Source organism: Anas acuta, chromosome 8 (genome assembly GCF_963932015.1).
Source record: "Anas acuta chromosome 8, bAnaAcu1.1, whole genome shotgun sequence".
NCBI lineage: Eukaryota > Metazoa > Chordata > Aves > Anseriformes > Anatidae > Anas > Anas acuta.
The window spans coordinates 5,557,883-5,570,867 of NC_088986.1; the positions used below are offsets into that span (position 1 = coordinate 5,557,883).

At 49.5% G+C, this 12,985-nt stretch overlaps 1 protein-coding gene across 3 annotated transcripts in view; it reads left to right on the forward strand.

Annotated features, from left to right (window-relative positions):
• The first annotated feature begins 8,353 nt into the window (after window positions 1–8,353).
• Window positions 8,354–12,985, forward strand: part of GLIS1 (GLIS family zinc finger 1) — a 189,419-nt gene continuing 184,787 nt past the window's right edge. The window contains exons 1-2 of one of the 3 annotated variants that reach the window (XM_068690616.1): window positions 8,358–8,615; window positions 9,034–9,241. In XM_068690616.1, coding sequence (XP_068546717.1) covers window positions 9,034–9,241 — 208 coding nt within the window. In that variant the 5' untranslated portion in view covers window positions 8,358–8,615. Of the gene's footprint in view, window positions 9,242–12,985 lie in introns of all 3 variants that reach the window. The other 2 variants (XM_068690615.1, XM_068690614.1) reach the window with 2 other exon arrangements.

Genomic DNA, 12,985 nt, shown 5'->3' on the forward strand with positions numbered 1-12,985 from the left:
GTTTTCCCCAAGGTTTACTTGTACCACAGATTTGACTTACGTCAAAACCTCTGCCCGTCTGGTTATTAAATAATTTGCTCTTTTGCTGGTATTGCAACGTGCACCTGGAGTTAAATGATGCTTTAGCTAGTACCTCAGGTGTTAACTGTTGACCCAAATACATTGGTTGAGAGTTCCAAATAAATTTTCTGTGCATTAAAACAGGTGCAGAATGTTTTTTTTATTGCTCTGGTATTTTGTGCAACACTCCCACAACTGTAAGCTCTAAGTTGTAATTAACAGTGTTACGGCTGTCAGCAGGAGGCTTAAAATGCAGACGTCTTTTTGATGCCAAAGTGCTTGAGGTCTGTCGTCCTCGTGTTGCAGCAGAGATTTGCACACGACATCTGCTAATGTGTGTGTGATTCATGGCATTCTCCGGGTATGACAGCAGAGCTTTCCGAAGCTGATTGCTTCGTGGTTTAAAAGCTACAATTCTAGTAGTGTAGTGTTTATTTTTTTTATTTTTTTTTTAAAAAGCCTTTACTTAAAAGTGAATCTGTAACAGTGTCTTGTGCGCATGGATCTACGTGTACAAGGATATAGAGTGTATGATGGGTGCCCTCTGAAGCTGCAGTATCTGGATTACAGAACTCCAATGCATAACATCTCACTACTCACTCTAGTTTGGGGTTTGGGAATAATTTTATTCCTGTGGCAAACTGTGCTGGTGTTTCAAGTCCCTTCTGTCTTAACATGAAAACAATCACTGTGAAACTTCTGAGAGGTATGGGAGGTCTCCTGAGTTTCTTTCTGCATTCTGGGTAGTGAGGAAAAATCAGCCTTTTGACAGTTGGTTTCTATGTAACTGCAGCTAAACTTGTTGTTCCCTTAAGCGCGATAATATTTCGCATCTGTTTAATCATCTCTAAGCTGAGCTGCACTTTTACTGGCTTGCCTACTGCATGCACAAGTGAAGCTGATAGAGTTTGGTTGATTGTTATTCTGGCGGCCTTGTGAACTACCTGCCTCTCCCCACAGGTTAACTGCAGTCAACAATCCCTGAAATTATTTTCACTGCAGCTGCAGATGTAGGCAGCTGATTGTTCAGATCTGTTTTCCCCTTACATCTGAGTAATGAGTTGGAGAGTTTAATTCTGAAGCAGTCCCATATAAATCAGAACAAGCTGCTGTCCTGCTTCATTTTCTGAGACAGAACTTTGACAATTCTGAGTGAGCAAACAGTGGCCCAAGCCCTTGTACGCTCCTGTATCTGAGGGCACTGCTGGACTTGCTCCCTCGTTTCACCCCTTTGGAGAGCTGTCTTGATGCCAGTTATGCTCAGGGCCTGAATGCACCCTTGAAATGAAGTGGTTGCAATTCTGTCGCTGCTTACTCTGAACAGAGGCTGCATTGTGCGTGCTGCTCCTGCTGCCCCAAGGCCCGGAGCAGCCCTCTTCCCACCTACCTCCAGCATGGAACAAAGCTGGGGGGCTGCGTGGGGTCATCACAGACACTGCAACTGGAGGACCCCCACAATGCCCATACACATTCCTTCCCCTGTGGTCTGGCAGATTTTGGCTGTGGCACTGTTGATGTATTTGCTGTGTGGATCAAAAGTGCCTGGGTGCTCTGACCGTACCTGGAGGAGTGTTTTTGCCAAGCCCTGGTGCTGCAGGGGGGGTGTTCCCACATCACCATCTCGATTCCCCGCACTGCAGCTGTGGGCTTGTGGTAGCAAATCTCATCCGGTGGTGCATCAGCTTCAGACAGAGCTGCAGTACAAACGAGCTGTGCAGCTCTCTTGTGTCTGGACAAAACAGGCTCTGAGAAAGAGAGTAAAACCTACACTGCTCTCTGAAATCAGAAGACAAAAAGCGAATTGGGAAACACCTCCCCTTTCAGCTCGGGACGACAGCAGAGCTAGTCAGACAGGAGTGAGATGAACAGCTCTGAAGTCTGCCCTGCGATCAAAAACACAGGCTCAAGGAGGAATAGTGCCCTGGGTGGCCTGCTGGATACACTAGCTGATTCTTCTCATAGGTGGTGATGGGACAGGAGGGTTTTTTCCTCTCTCTCTCATATCCTCTAAAGTGTAAATCAGGAGGATGGATTTCAGAGAAAACTGGCCTAAACAGCGTGTGCATGTGCTCGTGCAGTCATCAGAGGAACTAAGTGCTGAGTGAATAGTGAGCCCTTCCCCTTCCCCTGCCCAAAAAACACACCAAAAACACAGGCTCTGCCTTTTGCTTCTTGAATAACCCAACTTTTGTATGTGACTACCCAAACAACAGTGCTGGGGCTGGCTGTTGTGTTAAATGCATCTCGTCTGTAAAGGTATGGGGAGAGCCCTGCAGTGAATTTTGGAGGAATAGGGAGGGGGTTATGTAGCCTTCTGCAAACAGAAGGTTTGTTACGGGTTCCGTGTAAGTGCCATGGGGAGGATACCTTCAGGGCAAGTTGTGAGGACCACGTAGGGAGGTGTCAGCTCAAAGGTTGTTTTGGGCAGTGCCAGGCTGTGGACCGTGACAGCAGTGGTTGAGTTTTGTTCTGAGCACAGAGCTGTTCAGGACAGGAGCTGGGGGCTGTTGCCTTGCAGATGGTAGCTGCTGGGCCCAGGGAAAGTCTTACCTGCAAGTGCAAAGAGTGTTGTAGGAAGAGGAAAGCCTGGTCCTAGAGTTAGTGCAAGCTGAGTGCTGCTGGGGAGAAATGGTTTGTCGTTGCTTTTATCACAGATCCCGTCTGGCACTTCTGCTCTTCACGGGTGGTCACTGTTTGCAAGACTTCCATGCTCCTTTTGGGACATCAAGGGTTGAACTGAACTGATGGAGCTGGAAACGTGTTCTGCCATATGCAGTGATGGGAAATGCTAAATAACCCGGTGGTGGAGGGAAGCAGTCAGTCAGTGTCACAAGCTTAGCACCCAAACCGAAGGGATGCCTTTGGGTTCTGGCCTCTGTTGTAAAACGGGGCTCAGTCTAAGCCCACGCTCTCCCACCTCAGATGATGATAACTAAGTCTTTGCAAATCAGTAGGGCTGCTGCAGTGATGGACACCATAGAAATGCCCTGGAGAGAGGGAGTAATTCTGTATTCTGTGCAGGGTTTGGCTGATGTGCAGTAAACATATTCAATGTGTGGTCCAGATGCTCTGCCAGTGAAGAGAAGACAGAAGAGTGACTAGCTGCTCATTCAGCAATCGCTATCTTCAGTGCATTGAATATATGGATCCCCGGGCAAAATGACTGTGGGGCCATGTTATAAGCCAGTGTTATAACTCATGTATAGTAGGCGTGAACTGAGGTTGTACAAAATTCTAGTTCTGGCATGTCCCAAATTCTAAGGATTGGATTTTACAAGCTAAATGTTCTCAAATTGCGCTGGCGTGTTTATTTTGTTTGTTTGGCTTTTTAAATTTTATTTATTTTACTGCCTGTGTTCCCTATGCACGGTGTGAGAGATGAATCTATTTATGGACTTGACGCAGAGGGCTAATACATGTAGAGATGAATGCTTGAGGAAGCTAATTGCAGGTGTAAACAGCAATGTTCTCAATGGAGGCTCACCGAACCCTTGTATAGAGGTGTTTTGTTTCTTTTCTTTTTCCTCTGGATGTCCTCTAAAATGATCTGCCAGCTAACTGGGAGGGCAGGAGGCAGGGAAAGATCTGCAGCTTATGGTGCCTTTTGGAGATACTGATCATTTCTTGCAATCTCTGCAAGACAAAGGTGGGCTCAGGATTACCATATGACTTTCCCAAGATACGCTAGTTATTGAAAAGAGACTTGTTTTTCAAAGATAAGCCGCACTGATCTGAGGAACGTCTTCCTTGTAACTACAAGAGCTATAAACAAATCTGTAAGTTATGAGGCAACAGCTGAGTACATCACTAGATAATGTGTGGTCAGTTTGACCCTGCTGTCTTAATTTAAGAGGTCATTTTAAGACCGCTATAAAGAAGGGCTTTGTGCTGCCTTAAAGGGATACGGGCAATCTCTAAGAAACGGGCATACTTATAGAGACAATCCCTTTGGCTCAGTTTTTGTTTGGTTGTTTCTTTTTTATTATCTGTGGTGCAGTAAATTAAAACAAAAACAAGTCTGGACTTGGCATGCCTTTGTAAATAAACTGCTGTGTGTGAATTGACAGCTCGTTTGCAACCAGGTTATTTATAACAAAGATTTTTTTTTTTTTATTTCTCCCACCAGAGAGGTTGTTTTGCTCTATATTAACAAAATGCTTATGGTAACAACTCCCAACCCCTGTCTATGCTGAAGCAGTTACACAAAGGCCTCACAATTTCAATTGTGCCTCTTTGAAAGAAAATAAAACAAGCAAAATTTTAATTTTGCTCCCTGCTGGAGTAGGAGCATGGATTGCAGCAGATGAACTAGAGATGAATTCCTTAACTCTGTTTGCTCCATACAGCTCACCTTACATGCAACCGTTCTGCTTCATTCATCTACTCCCACAGAGGAACTATGCGGGGAAGTGGAGTTTTGGGCTTCTATAAGTTTCTTGAAGATCTGGTTTGTGACTAGCCATATTGCTGAGCCCAGTCACAACCATCTGCTCCTGAAGAAGGTAAAGAACACACATCGAAGAATGGATTTGGTGAACTGGGATCCCTGTCACATAATGCCCCATCCCTGCTCCTATTTCCCTTGCCTTTTACAGATGATCTCTCTCATTGTCCTCATTGTGGTCAGTTCCCAGATGGAAACACCTCAAGCCAAGATAGTAAGGCCTCTGCTTTTTCAGTTGGGATCACGGGCTTGTGTTACCCAGAGCAAAGAGGTTGGGTGCATAAAAAGTACCTGCAGGCCTTAGCAAGCCAACATTGTAGCTATGACCTGACCATGGCTTATATCAGCTGAGGAAAACTGATGTATCAAACTTGTTAAAACTACTTTTCTCCTCACCGCTAAGTTTTGAACTGGACCTTGCACAATATGGCCTTTTGTGCATGCTCAGGCAGTTAGGCTAATGTGCTGTGGTGGTGTTGGGCTGCCCAGTTCCTGTGGCTTGGCGTGGTCCAGCAGCTGGTCTTGGTGTGAGCACCTTGTCCCACCACCACCAATTTCCCAGAGCCACGAGGGCAAGGAACTGTCTCATCAAAACTTGGTGCTGCACTGCTGTCAGGCGACAAGGACCCAGGCCAGCACCATTACACCAGCAATTGCCTGTGTCCTGGCTTTTTCTTGGTTCCTGTGAGGTAAGATTTCACCCCAGGCTGGGTTCTTCTCTTTCTTTGGTCACCAACTAGGAGTGACTGGGCAGATGGGCAAGTCTCTGGTTATTTATCACTTTTGTCCTACCCGCTGACCTAGGGAGAAGATATTCAGGCAAGCAGTTGCACTCCCCTGGGAGATTTTAGCCCACATTGCAACCTCATCTTTCACATCTGACTCAACATAAAGCAAATCCCATGGACCAATTTTAGGACTGAGGGTGTCCTATCTGTCTCAACTGCAAGGTCTGTTCTGGTGACAGAGACTTCATTAACAGAGGGAAGAGGTGACTGGAATAGCTGTGATCTCTTTATGCTATGACCCATGACCACAGTCCTTAGTAATGGGGAATGTGAAACAAAGAGGGCTCATACGGAGAATTTTCCCCCCTCATTCTATTAGTGGGTATTACTGTCAATGGGGAAGGAGGACAGTGACTGATTTTCATGAGGACACCCCCATCTAGCTGATGGTTGTAGTGACAGCATTGGGTGAATCACAATTGCTGCACAGCCCATGCATACAGCAAAGTCATGGTGACCCAGGGCACACAGCAGTCAGAGCCTACAACACTTCTTGGCCTTTGTTCCAGAACGGAGACATGTGAAGCATCCTCTGATTCAGCTGGGTGAGAATGGGAACCGCTTAACTCTTTTGTAAGCATGGTGATTCAACGGGCACTTGGTCCTCCCAGCTGGGTCTGCAGCACTGTCTGAGGAGCTGAGACATTGCTTTGGCAGAGCTTTAGGCATCAAGTCTCTTCTGGGCACAGCTAGGTCTGGAGGAGGATGTCCATCCACTGCCTGCTTCTCTTGCTCTATGACGGACATCCCCACCTAGACTTCTTCTTTTCTCCTCAGAAACTAAGGAAATCGTGGTGTGAGTGAAGTTTTGAGTCCAAGGGGTCTCATTCCCTACTGTGCTTAAAGGCACTGCCTCTGTGAGGTGATCTGCCATGGAGGATCTACCTCACAGTGCTGGGCCTTGTGCCAGGCGCTGCTGAAGCTCAGAGCTGCGATGTGCTTCACTCCCAGCCCCTCCTCGCCCACTGTGTGTAAAAATCCCTCTCCTGCCTCTCTCACAGCCCGGCCTGGGCCCTGAATATTTCTGTGGGGTGATCTCTGGGTGATCCTGCCCGGCAGGGGGTTGCACTAGGTGATCTGCAGAGGTCCCTTCCAGCGCCGGCTGCTCTGTGATTGCTGGGCCAGTGGCGGCACCTGCCGGTGTTGTGCAGAATATTCTGGATAATGCTGAGAGAAACATCTAAAAACAGCACTTCGGGGCAGGGCCAGCACGGCCCGGGTAGGAAATGCAGCATGATGCGGGTTAATGGGGTCAGAGCAGCGAGGTGCTAAACGCCGTCTTTTCCTGCATGCTGTGGGATGACTGCCAGCCAAGAAAGAACCCCCCCCTAGGAAGTTATACAACACCCCCAGTGCTCCCCGTTTTCCAGGAAAAACCCTGAGTTTCAGCTATTCAGTCAGTTTGTATTGATACAGCTAATCTTCATGAGCTGAGGCCGTGTTCCGGATCTACCCAGACCCTAGGCTCTTCCTTCGCTGGGAGCAGCGGATTACCCTGGTTACACCGCGTTCTGGAATAATATTTCCCTCAATAAATTTTACTGCCTCTTCACATGTCGCTGGGGCTTAGGCTGTTACCGCACTGTGTTTGTGTCTTAATTATTGTTTCTGGTAGTGCTGCCAGGTGACTCGAGCATTTCCAAATAGAAGAGAAAGAGCTGCTCTGTGCTGAGCGCCTCGCAGGCTGAGGGGCAGGGGACGGCTAAAGGCTGGCAGAGCACTCAGCGATGGGGCAGAGCTGCTCTCTGCAGAATAACATAGGCTGAAAGTTTTTACTTGCTGCTTCTCAAGGCCCAGGATATCACCATTAAAATTCAGTGTTTGTGCCAGCTAGTTGATACTTAGTTTTGTTTCCTATAGAGGTTAAGGGGGGAATTTCTCCCTTTGTGTAATGTCTTGTTCCCATTAACATATTCTGAGGACACTGACCAGTTTTTCAGCCAAATTTGACAGACAGCTATTAACTTCTGGTGATTTAAGACACTGCCTTACTGAAGAGAAAGACCCCCATGGGGTAAGGCTGGCAACCTCCCTGTTTGGTAGACCTCGGGGCATCCGTGATGGGCAGAAAGGGGGAGAGGCACTGCAAATGAGACTTCGTACTGCTGCTCCCAGAACTGCCTGTTCCACGCCTACATCTCACGTCTGTTATGGAGAGCTGCTGCCCTCCCACCAAATACACAACATGCACAGCATTTGCCAAAAAATAAAGTCATGTCCTCCTGTCTTGACTGTTTCTTTATTCCACGGGGTAGCACATGTTATTAAGGGGATAGATAAAATACTGTGAGTGAGGCACTGTGCTGCAAGATGAAGATCTCTGTCCTCTAGCAGCAGCATGCTCCTCAGGAGGGACATAGCGAGGCGCCAGCTCAGTAGCTGTCCCTCTTCCTTGTGCTAAACCTCCCCTCTGGGTGTGCTGTGAACAGGACCGATTTCCAACCAGCCGTCTGAACAGTTTATTCCGTGCAAATCGCGTGGGTCCGAATCACCCCTATGTTGAGCTGTGCCACAGGCCTGTGTCGCCGCACCTGTGCCGAGAGCAGCAAGCAGGGCAGCGGAGCGCGGACACCCCGCAGCCAGCAGCGGGCTGGTGCAAAGCTGCGCATCGTGGCTCAGCCTGCACTCGCCTGGAACGAGGCCCAAGCTAATAAACCCGGCTAGATTGCTTCCAGACCCGAGCTGGGCCACGAGGAGCCGGCGCAAATGTCACTGCTGCTGCTGCTGCAAGCTCTGCTTGCTCGCAGCCAGCCTCAGCGCCTCAGCCGGAGCGGGCCAGCTCCTCAGGCACCTGTAGGGCTGCAAGGGGCCGGTGTGGCAGGGCCGGGCGCTGTGTGCCCCTGACATCTGCTTGAGGCCGCTGCCAAGGCTGGGAGGCTGTGGCGAGGCTGCTCCCCCGAGCACGGGGCGCTGGGGGTGACCCCAGCAGAGGGGTCCCGACCCCTTAGGGCTCACCCCGGGGAAGGGGGTCCCGCTGCTCCCCGCGCCCCCTTCCCCTTCCCAGCGGGCGGCCCCCGCTGTCAAAGCCCCGAGGGGGCGGCCCCGGCGGCACAGCCCTCCCCCTGCCCGCCCCGACCGGCCCGAGCCGAGGGCTGGCCCCCACCACCACCACCACCACCGCCGCCACCACCACCACCGCCGCCGCCGTGTAATGGCCCGGGCCGCCTTCCCTCAGGCAGCCGGCCCTGCGGCGGGGCGGAGCGGCTGAGCCCCATGAGCCCGGCACGGCGGCGGCTGTGGTGGCAGCGGGACGGGGCTCGGGGGAGGCGGCGGCGGCGGAGGGAGGCGGCGGGCAGCGCGTCCCCAAGGGCGGCCCCTGCCAGGTAGGAGCGCGGCTGTCCCCGGGGCTGCCCCTCACGGAGGGCGGTAAACACGCGGCGTTCCCCGGGCGGCCGGGCTCCCCCTTCCCTCCCCTCTCCCGGCTGCTAGGAGCCCGGCGGCGTTGCCTAGGCAGGGAGGGAGGCAGGGCAAGGCGGGCAGCCGCCCTGACGAGCCCGGGAGGGTTCAAAACCCTCCCCTCACCACCACCACCGCCGCCGCCGCCGCCACCTCGGGGGGGTGAGGTGGTGTGAGGAGAGCGGCGAGGCCCCCCCCCCCCCGGCCATGCACTGCGAGCTCGCAGCGGGGCAGAAAGGCAGCTCGGGCCGCTTGGAGGTGACGGCTAAATGCCAGGGAACTCCTCCGAAGGACCAGCCGCGAGGGATTTGTCCCGGCGCCGGTAAAGCTCTCTTGAATCCTCAGATGTCCTTGAAGAGAAGCGGCAGCACCGGCAGCGAGCGAGCGGAGCCGCAGCAGAGCCCCCCTGAAATGTCAGCGCCTCTGCTAGACTTCGTCCCCAAAAGACCCAGCATATTCGAGAGGATCCCGATCCTGCCCAGGGCGCAGGAGCTGCGATGCGCTAGAGGCTCCAAAGATTATTTCCAGCAGCAGAAACACCAAAGCGTGAAGGGTGAGTCTTAAAAACGCACGACCCGGCCACCACCGCCACCAAAGCGACACCCACCAACCCACCAGAAACGTTTATCGAGCTCCTTTGTGTGTGTGTGTGTGTGTTTTGCTGTCTCCTTTTGCTCATCAGGCTGCTTTCTAACTTATTTATTGAACGCTGCAAACTTTCAAACATTTTTCTTCCATGCACCTTCCCCGGGCAGGATGCACCGGGGCTGCCTTTTTGCAGATGGGCAGCACATTTTCTCAATATTCCTTAAGAAATCCTGAGCCCAGCATCTTCCCCGGTCCCACTGAGTGGCCGCTGCCCGGTGCGGCTGCTCCGTGGTGCCGGCAGTGGCTCCCCGGTGGTGCCCAGCACAGGGCTCGGCTGTGTGTATGGGGAGCATGTTCGTGGGGGTGCCTGGCTGACAAGAAATGCCTGCTTCTTACTCAACGGTTTCACCACGGTTGCTTGGATTTACGGTTTGTGTTTTCAAGGAGGTGTTGCGAATGTTGGATTCGGGCGGCGAATCCTCGGGCTCCGGGATTCCTGGTGCCTGAGAGGCATGGCGTGAGGTCAAGTTCTGCTGGTTTAACAAATGCCCGATTTTCATCTGTGCGTTGTTAAAGAAGTAGTATTGAAGTTAGGTCAGGAATTGCTCGCTGAAGTCTGCTACCCTTTTGAGCTAGAACTTGCTAATTGAGCTAGAATTTGTTAATCAAGGTTTAGTTTTAGAATAATTCCTCTGAGGAGTCACTGGATGGATTCTGAGGAAATTCAAGCATTCCTTTGCGCTTCAAAGCCACTTGCAGAGACCTACGTGCACCTAAAGTTATTAATATTAAGGCAGTGTTTTCTGTAGTGTTAACAAGGTAGTTCTTCTGTTTGCCTTCTCGGTTCTTTCCCATTCTTTATTGTAGACATGTAGATGCTGCTACCTTGTTGGGTTGAGACAGTTCCCACTAGGATTTTTTCAGTGCATCCCTTTCTTTCCATCCTGAAGAATAAAACAGATTGTGCACCCTTGGACTAGTAACATTTTCTTTTGTCATCTTGTTACCTAGGGTGATGGCACCCTTCATTGCCATGAAGTTAAGTTAACAAACACCTCGGTGTGTATTAGGTCTGTCCTGCAAACTGTAGGACGTGTTTGTCCATCACCAGTGAGTACAGAGTGGAGCAGCAGGTTATAAATTACCTTTTTTATTTTTCTGTTTGTTAATACTGCAATTCTCACTTCCTTGTTTTTTTTTTTTTTTTTTTTTTAAAAAAAAAGTTTCTTTGTGTTTGGCAAGGGACTGTTATACAGAACCAGATTTGGAGGGGACAGATGGAGGGAAGGAGGATTCACAACGTACGACGGGACAGCTAGGAGCTCGGGTACTGCTGTGCTGCTGCCTGTAGAAGGAACTCGTGAGATGTTCGTGCTCCTTTTGGTCCCAGAAGTGAGGTTGTTGCCACTTCACTTGGGTTCACACTGGCTTAAAACCCGACCTGTGCATTGTCTTACTCAAATGGACTGTTGAAGTGTTTTTTTTTTTTCCCTCTCCCTTCTCTGTCCCCCCCCCCCCTTTTTTTCTTTTTTCCTTTTTTCCTTTTTTGAGCTACTTACTCCTCTTTTCATCCATATTCCTCTTGTGTCTGTTGCAGAGGGTAGGGATGTAGGGAGGGGAAGAAGAAAAATGTAATTTCCACTTAGATGGGACTACTTAGAACAGATGTAGTTGGGCACTGGGAGAAGGATGCAAATTCATCTTGTCTGACTGATCAATTCCCCCTTTTTTCGACTGGGGGAAAAACAAAAAGTGTTGTAAGCTTTGTTGCTGTTTTTTGTTTAACGCATTTTCTGTCCAGGGTGGTACCTTGTGGTTGCTTCGGCGTATGCATGGCTTGACTCATGGGAGTACGTAGGAGGTCCCCATGGCCGGGATTGGGTTCATTTACTGAGCGTGGTGATTTGATGGATAACACTGGATTTTTCCGAAGACGGCAGTGCTGTTTGTTTGGTTGCTTTTTTTTTTCCCTCCCTCCAAAGATATTTTCAGGAGAAGCTAGGGAAAATAAATTTAGGGCTAGATTCTGACCCCAGACATGTGGGCTGTCCTTCTGGCTGCCCAGCAGCAGCATGTGGGCACCGGGGAGCTCTCCCACCAGATGCTGGGAGCTGCCGGCCCCTGCTCAGAACCCAGCGCTTCTGAGTCAAGTGTGCTGCAGGCAGCGCCGCAGAAATAACTGAAGTCACTCCATTACTCACTGTGATCTAACTGTAAAATCAGAGCTCTGGGCATCACAAGTGAGCTCTGCTGCTGATGGGAGCGCCACTGTTCTTTCAAGGAGTGGTGCGAACCATCTCCCAACACCAGCGGTTCTGCCGGGGAGATAAAGAAGAGGGCCAAGGACAGCTGTACGTAGATGTCAGATAACAAGATAAAGCTAAGGAGTGGGAATGAGGGAAGCATTCACGTTTACCCTGTCAAAGGTTCTGAGAAGGAAACGGGTGACAGCTTGATTTCAGATCATCACGCTGTGCGTCTCCTGCTCTCCAGCCCCAGCGTACCGCGTACCCAATAATTCCTCCTGCAGTCTGGGTTGGATTACAGAACGCGCCTCCTGCTTTTGCTTTATCCACAGTTGAAAGCTGCAAGTAGGGAGAGAAAAAGACTCCCTTTAACAAGAGCAAAAACGATTTTTATAGTTGCCTGTAAAAATATGTTTTTTTCTAAACACATACATACATATTTCAAAAAAGAACGAATCGAAATGATGCACTGCCCTGTTAATAACATGAGCAGCTTTGAAATAGTCACAATGGGGAAAAGGCATCCTGCTGGGGTAATGTCCCTGCAGCATTACTCCAGTGCTTCACAGTTTTTCGGATGGATCCTGCAACATGCTTCTGTGCCTGAGCAGGGCTTTCTGCATCAACAGCCAAACAAAAACTCGAGGGGCGGTGGGAGGATTACTCCTGGGAATCAGATCGTTTGGCGCTAAGCCTCGTAGGATGGAGCTGTTGTTTGTTTACCAGAACTATCAGTAGTTTGGAATTGTACTTCATGTTTTGTTCTGTTTGGGAGCTGTTTATTTTAAACACCCAGTTTTCACCCAGCCTCCCCCTTCTGGTACGGTTGGCTGTGATGCACACCAGGCATTTCTTGATCATTGATTTCCCCGTGTGTCACCAGGCAGAGTATTTGTAGATAGTACTTCTTAGAGGAATTCATGGTCTGCGTGGCATAGAATAAGTGTACCAAGAGGTATGACGTGTATTTTACAGTGCTGTCCTGTGATTGTGTGGGTTTGATCCTGTTTCATTGAATTTTGTGCTAGGACATTACCATTTTGAAAGTAACACAGAACAAAATAATTGTTGTCAACAGGAAAGGAACTTTGGGGAAAGCAAGCTTTAGTGGTGACAAAAGAGCAATCTATAAAGATGTCAAATCCCTTTTTCTTTTTTTTCTAAACGACATTGATTATGGTTGTTACCAGGAAACACTTCTCCTTTTCATTCTTTTCCAGTTTCGTTCGGTGTATCTAATTCATGACTCAGTAGAAATGACGAGATTTATCCTGTTGGTTGTGCCACTGGGAAATCAGCCAAATGGCCCAGACCTTTGCAGTAACCACTTCAGATATTAACTTTCAGTGGGCAAAACAATAAGCTGTTTGGATTGCAGTAGCTGGATATTTCCTTGTTGAGAGTATTTATTATTCAGACAAGGAGAAAGTTTTTTTTCTTTCTTTTCTTTTTTCAATGTAGCC